At 33.2% G+C, this 6,903-nt stretch overlaps 1 protein-coding gene across 1 annotated transcript; it reads left to right on the top strand.

The window, feature by feature from the left end:
- The first annotated feature begins 1,548 nt into the window (after positions 1 to 1,548).
- Positions 1,549 to 2,308, top strand: LOC130975566 (formin-like protein 5). The gene is made up of 2 exons (XM_057900338.1): positions 1,549 to 1,749; positions 1,889 to 2,308. The coding sequence occupies exons 1-2, from the start codon at positions 1,549 to 1,551 to the stop codon at positions 2,306 to 2,308; spliced, it is 621 nt and encodes a 206-aa protein (XP_057756321.1).
- Positions 2,309 to 6,903: the final 4,595 nt, after the last annotated feature.

Here is a 6,903-nt window from a genome sequence, read left to right as displayed (position 1 = left end):
CATAAATCCACTTCCGGGGCCCACTTGGTGTATGTTTGGGCTGAGCTTGATCTATCCACGAGCTGAGGCTTTTATTGGAGTTGAACTCCAAGTTATGACGTGTTTTGGGCGTTCAACTCCGGATCATGACGTTTTTCTGGCGTTTAACTCCAGACAGCAGCATGTACTTGGCGTTCAACGCCAAGTTACGTCATCAATTTCCGAATAAAGTATGGACTATTATATATTGCTGGAAAGCTCTGGATGTCTACTTTCCAACGCCATTGAGAGCGCACCATTTGGAGTTCTGTAGCTCCAGAAAATCCATTTTGAGTGCAGGGAGGTCAGATTCCAACAACATCAGCAGTCCTTTTGTCAGCCTTTTTCAGAGTTTTGCTCAAGTCCCTCAATTTCAGTCAGAAATTACCTAAAATTATAGAAAAACACACAAACTCATAGTAAAGTCCAGAAATGTGAATTTAACATAAAACTAATGAAAACATCCCTAAAAGTAGGTTAAACTTACTAAAAACTACCTAAAAACAATGCCAAAAAGCGTATAAATTATCCGCTCATCAATTTGCTTCCTGCATTGAAAGAAGTTATGCCAAATGCCCATCACCGAAACTGTGTGATGCACATTTGGAAAAACTTTATCAACCGGTTTAAAGATTTGTATATTCGGGAGGTAGTTTGGGAATGTGCAAAGTGCACTACCATACCCGAATTCAAAGAACAAATGGAGAGGCTCAAAGGCATTAATCAGGGGGCATGGGAATACCTATCTAAATTTGAGGCAGCCACTTGTGAAGGCATATTTCTCACACGGACTAAAAGTTGACAACCTCACAAATAACATGTGTGAGGTGTTCAATGCAAAGATTGTCAACTATAGAAGCAAGCCCATCCTCACAATGTGTGAAGAGATTAGATGCTATCTGATGAGGAGGATGGTTAAGCACAAAGATCTACTTGGCAATTATACTGAAAAGCTCACACCTGTTCAGCAGAAGAGGATGGAGCGTCTAATTAGGCCTAGCAATAAATGGCGTGCAGACTGGACTGGTGATGAAGAACGTAAGAGGTTCGAAGTAAGTCGTAAAGCTACAAAGGTGGTCGTGGACCTGATCAGTCAGACTTGCTCGTGCAACAAATGGCAGCTCACTGGTTAGTGTTAATTTATTGTTAGGCATTATATCATTTTATGTCCATTATGCTTTAATTGCTGATTAAATGACTTGTGGTACATGATGTTAGTTATTTATGGCTGATTCTGTTCCGGTTGTAAGGTTTGGTGATATTCTGGTACCTTACTGTTATCCTGTTTTAGGCATGCCATGTATCCATGCCATTGCAGCAATAAGGAAGAGGCACGATCATCCAGAGGATTATGTGCATCCATGGTTATGCATGGAGTCAATCCACAAGACATATGCTCATTGTATTCAGCCTGTGCCAAGTCAGGAGTTTTGGACAAGGACCGAGTATTCAAGGCCGGATCCTCCCATCATAAAGAGACCAATAGGCATGCCAAAGGTGCACAACAGATAGAAGGATCCAACTGAGCCAATGATGCAGCAGGGTGAAAAGCTTAAGAGGTCATTCAAGGTTACTTGTAGTAAGTGTGGTGCAACGGGGCATAACTACAAGACTTGCAAGGGGACTCCCTCTGACCTCAACTGGAAACCTAAGACAAAGAAGGCTAAGAAAGGTTCCACATCTCAGGCATTGACAATCCTCCCACTCTCACAGTCAGCTCCTACTGATAGTGTAAGTAAACTGCTATAGTCCTAATATGTCTTATTAATTTATCACCATGGATTTATGTGTCTTCTTTCTTAGTGTTTAGCTATATCATGTGTCTGATTTCTGTATGCTAAGCACTATCTGTATGTAAATGTTTGGACAGGATGCTCCATCTACTCAAGATCACAGTATACCTACTCAGCCACCCATGCCTGATGTCACCCCTGGTCCTTCTAACCCTGTGGCAGCAACAGCAGTAGCTCCCCAAGTCAAGCCAGGTCCAGTTACAAGAAGGACACACTTTAGGCCTCCACTCCAAGTTCCATCCACAACCCACCAAAACGCTCAAGCAACTCAATCAGAGATGAGGCCCAAGCAAAGGATATTCAGGCCACCAGCTCCACTAAACCCCAGTCCACTCCCACCTCAAAGTCAGCCAAATCCACCTGGCCCACATCCTCCTCAAGTCATCCCAGGACCAAATGCAGCAGCTACCCAGGAGACATTGGCACCAACAAGCACGACTACAACTGGCATGTTCAAATTCATCCCAAACCCACCTTCCATTGTGCCAAAGAAGTGAAAAACTGTGTGACTTTGGGCATTCTATTATGCCTTGTATTAGGTTTTAGTAAACTTGCTTTTGTATTTTGGCTGAGTTTTAAGATCTGTGATGTTGTGTTTGTGAGGCTGACTTTTGATTTGTCATGTTCAGCTTCATCTTCATCAAACTCTGTACTTTAGGAGACTATATCATTTTGGAAAGCTTTAGGAAACTCTTTCTGTTATCGAACATCAACTTTCATGGATTATGTATGCTACTTTTAAGCCTAATTTAGCGTTTTCTTGTCTATGTACTTATTCAAAACATAATTTGAACATACTCATATAATAGCTACAGTTGCATTTAAATTACAGGATGCATAACTTGCCAAAATAGCATGATTCAATACACAAGAAAAAACTCCGTACATCCCTTTCTCTATCATGATGTCATTACTACATCTCTCAAGCAACAGATACATAAAAAGCAACAAATACAGCACATATAATCACAGTAATACACCAAGCTAATGGGTTCTTTTTCTTCTCTAAAGCAACAATCTTCTCTTCTAAAACAACCATTCTATGATCTAATTCCTCTTCCTCTTCTACATCTTCAATATGTTTCCTGTCACAGATGCAACAATTGCTTCTTATTCTGGGAAGATGCTCATCGAGCCAAACAAAAAATTTGCAATGACCTTCCTTTCCCTGTCAAAATTTCCAATGATCAGATACTATTTGCAACCATCTAACATCAGACCAAAGCCAAAATTCCTTAACTTACCTTATAGAATGGACAACCCAAGAAGATTCTGTTAGGGTTGCTAACTGTCTTCGACATATACATTATTGCATAAACTCCGCAGAAACACCTCGGTGCGACGGCGACGTTTCCATCTCCAGCATGAAGCGCAGATGGAACTGAGCTTGAACCAGACTTCTCTTCTCTAAATCCACTTACGCTTCTTCTTGAGGTTGATGATGCTCCCTGCATGGCCATTGTTAACATACGCAGAATTCTTCTCCTCACCACCACCCACCAGCTTGAACGAAGAAGTCAAACGAATTTCAAGATTAGGGCACCAATCTAAACGACGTATTTATGGGCTCCAGGGACTTATTTGTCCACCTTCCAAATGCTCCATCTCACTAACGTGCCACGTTGGCATCCGTCATGCCAGGTAAGACGAAGGGAAGCCACGTCAGACTTTTTTGTTGTGTCTGACGGTGGCTTTTTGACGGAGGGACAGATTCGTCCTATTTTCAAGGAGGTCAGGGATTTAAATGTATTTTCCAATGCTCAGGGACGAAAATGTCCGCAGGGTAAAAGGTCAGGGACTTTTTTATCCTTTTCTCTTAAATTTTTGTTATAGTGTATTTTTTATCGACTACACGCATTGTGTTTTTTATTTTTTTTTACTTCTTTTAATTATTTTTTTACCTTATTTTTAGTTGCTTATTTTACTTTTACACCTCATATATTTATTATATTTTACTTCATTTTAGTCTCAATCTTATGATTATCTTATAATTGTATAAAATTAAATAGTTTCTTTTAAAATATATTTAAATATATTATCTATTACATATAATTATTAGAATAAACAAATAAATATAAATTAAATATATAATTTAATTTTAAATTAAAAGCTGAATGAATGATAAAAAAATATCTACCAATTTTGTTTTTAATTTTTCTGTAATTTTATTTAAAGGTAAAATTAAAGTTTTTCTATAGTCACTAATATCGTCGATTAAAAATAATTATAAGTCTCAATAAAATATAATATATATATATATATAATAAATAATATATATATAATTCTAAAGTTATTAATCATAGGTTATAGATAAATTTTTAAAAATAAAATTTTATGGATAAAATATAATTTTTTAATTTTTTTTTAATTTTTAAATTTATTAACATTTAAGTTATTTATACATCACTTCTTAAAATATTATAATTTCACAAGTTATAATATGTGATATTAATTATTCTTATATATATGAAAAATGTGACTCATTTAGTCTTTAATCATTTATCTTCAATTAATATTATTATAACAAGGATACATGTGACTTTATGAGAATGATCTGAACTTTAGTTATCTGAGAATTTACTAAGTGGCCGGAAGAACTCCACGTCACGAACTAATGAATACTAGCAATAAGAATAATAAAATAAAACAGTCGAAACAGATATTCATGAGGATTACTCACGATTTCGGATTATATGGGGACTCGTAAAATTCCGACGACATGCCCACGTGAAAATGTATGGAGACCGAGACATAAGTAACCGTCCTATGAGACTTTTTAAATCTACGTGAATATAAAATTACTTATTTATCCTAATTTATATATACATAAATTTATTTCTTAAATTTAGTAATCTTAATTCTTGCCTCCAATTCAAATCTTTCTTTTTTTCTTTTAGACCCATTCAAATCTATGTGTCTGTCTCTCTCTCACTTCCCTTCTAACTCACTTTCTCTGCCTCTCAAATCCGTCACTACGCCGTTCGATTTTACCCAAAAAAATATGTTATGTTATTATATTGAAATATATTTTTATAAATTTTTTTTAAAATATTATTTTTCATAATAAATATTATACATTGTATTGAATTATATTGAATTGATTATTTTATAATTATTATATTATATCTTTTTTTGTTATTTTTTTAAAAATTTTAAAAAATATTTATAGATATCCTAGAAAATCTAGGTTTCCTGAGGTGATTATTAAATAGAAATTACAAAGACGAAGAGGGAACAAGGGTATTTTTTGTAAATGGAAGTGAGGGACGAAAAAAAGGCCCACCACGTTTTCTCAAGTATACGTTACCATACATAATTAGCAGCAAAAGTTTCATTAGAGCCGACTTGAGAGGAGACACGTAGACTTTATTTTTATTGGACTTTAAAGTAATGAACCTAAGTTAGATTTGGGACGGCCTAGATTAATCTTGCTTGCTTTGAAATCTTACTGGTCCAAGATATATATTGAATTTAAGATACAAGATAACATATAAAATAAGTAACTTAAGTCATCATGTAGGATAATAAATATAATAGTATAAATATCTATTTACTTATTAGTATTAAAAATATATATATATATATATATATATATATATATATATAAATAGTATATATTGATATTTTTTAATAAAAAATGATCAATTAAATTAATTACATAATAAAAAAATTATAAATAATTTTTTAAATAATAATAAAAAATAAGATAATAAATCAACCCTCAATAAATTATACATTTTTTCTGTAAAAAAAAATTAACAATTATAATTAGATATTATTATTTATATACTAATATATATTATTGATTATTAAGTTATAATTAATTTTTAATTTAATTTTTTATAATTAAAATTTAAATGATTGAAATTATTAAATGTTAAATATTTTGTATCTAATTTTATTTTTGTTATTGAGATTAAAATATCAGAAAATTTTAATTAATTTTGAATTTAAATTTAAATTTGAGTAGAAAAATAAAAAATATATTTTAAATTTATCTCATTAATTAGAATTAATTTCAAAATAAAAAATACTTTGTATATTATATTGTGTAGAATAATATGGCCATTTATTATTCTTTAATGATAAATATTACCAAATAAAATGGTATAAGATATTAAAAAAATATATTTATCAATCTAACGAATAATAATTTATTTTCTAATTGAATATATTATATATTAAATAACAAAAATTGTTATATTGGTTTTTCCTCTTACAAACTAAACTTAACAATGGTATTTCAGTAATGTTAAAGAATATTAACCAATGTAATAGATTTTAATTTGTAATGACATAAATTTATAAGTTTAAAAACTTAAAATGTCATAAAATATGAAGTTTTAACCAGAAACAACATTAATCACAGTGTTTTGACTTTAAAAATGAATATGATACTAACAAATAAAACTGTAAAACCCGGTTAATTAACGGCTAATTAACCCATAAATGAGAATTTATTCTAGAAAGCCTAAAATGTGATTTTTATGGCTAAATGTGATAGAGGAGACTGAGACGAGAATTTTGGTACCAATTTTATAGAATTCGGACCAAAATTGGACCGAACGGGCCAAACAGGGCCAATCGGACCCAAAGTGGGCCCTTGGCCCAACATAACTAAACCAAAACTCTAGTTTTCAGCACTCTCTCTCCTCACACAACACCAAACACGCTGAAAAGAGAGGAAATGGGGGAAGAACACTCTCTCAAAACTCTATCTCTCACTTGATCTTCAAATCACCATAACTTTTGATCTAGAGCTCCGATTGCCGTCCCGTTTGCGGCCACGCGTTCACCGCGGAGAGCTCTACAAAACCCATACAATCAATCTTGAGGTAAGCCACAAGTTTCTGTTCGAAATTCCAGCCCTTATTTTCGAGTTTCATGGGTAAAATGTTGAGATTTTGGGTTCTTTGATGTTATAGGACCCAACTCTCTTGAAGAAGAAGGTTAATCTTGTCTCCTTGGACCCTGGGTGTGGTAAGATTCTCAACCCTAGTGTATTTTGTTGTTCTATGATGTTTGGGTTTTGAGATGTTGTGTATGGGTATGATGATTGTGGCTTAGGTTGTATATGTGTGGATATTGGAGC

This window comes from Arachis stenosperma, chromosome 4 (genome assembly GCF_014773155.1).
Source record: "Arachis stenosperma cultivar V10309 chromosome 4, arast.V10309.gnm1.PFL2, whole genome shotgun sequence".
NCBI lineage: Eukaryota > Viridiplantae > Streptophyta > Magnoliopsida > Fabales > Fabaceae > Arachis > Arachis stenosperma.
This window is presented reverse-complemented; position numbering and strand designations above follow the sequence as displayed.

Coding starts and splice junctions, on each gene's coding strand:
- LOC130975566 (XM_057900338.1), top strand. CDS start 1,549: ATGATGCAGCAGGGTGAAAAGCTTAAGAGGTCATTCAAGGTTACTTGT. Junction 1,750..1,888: donor AGTCAGCTCCTACTGATAGT/GTAAGTAAACTG, acceptor ATGTTTGGACAG/GATGCTCCATCTACTCAAGA.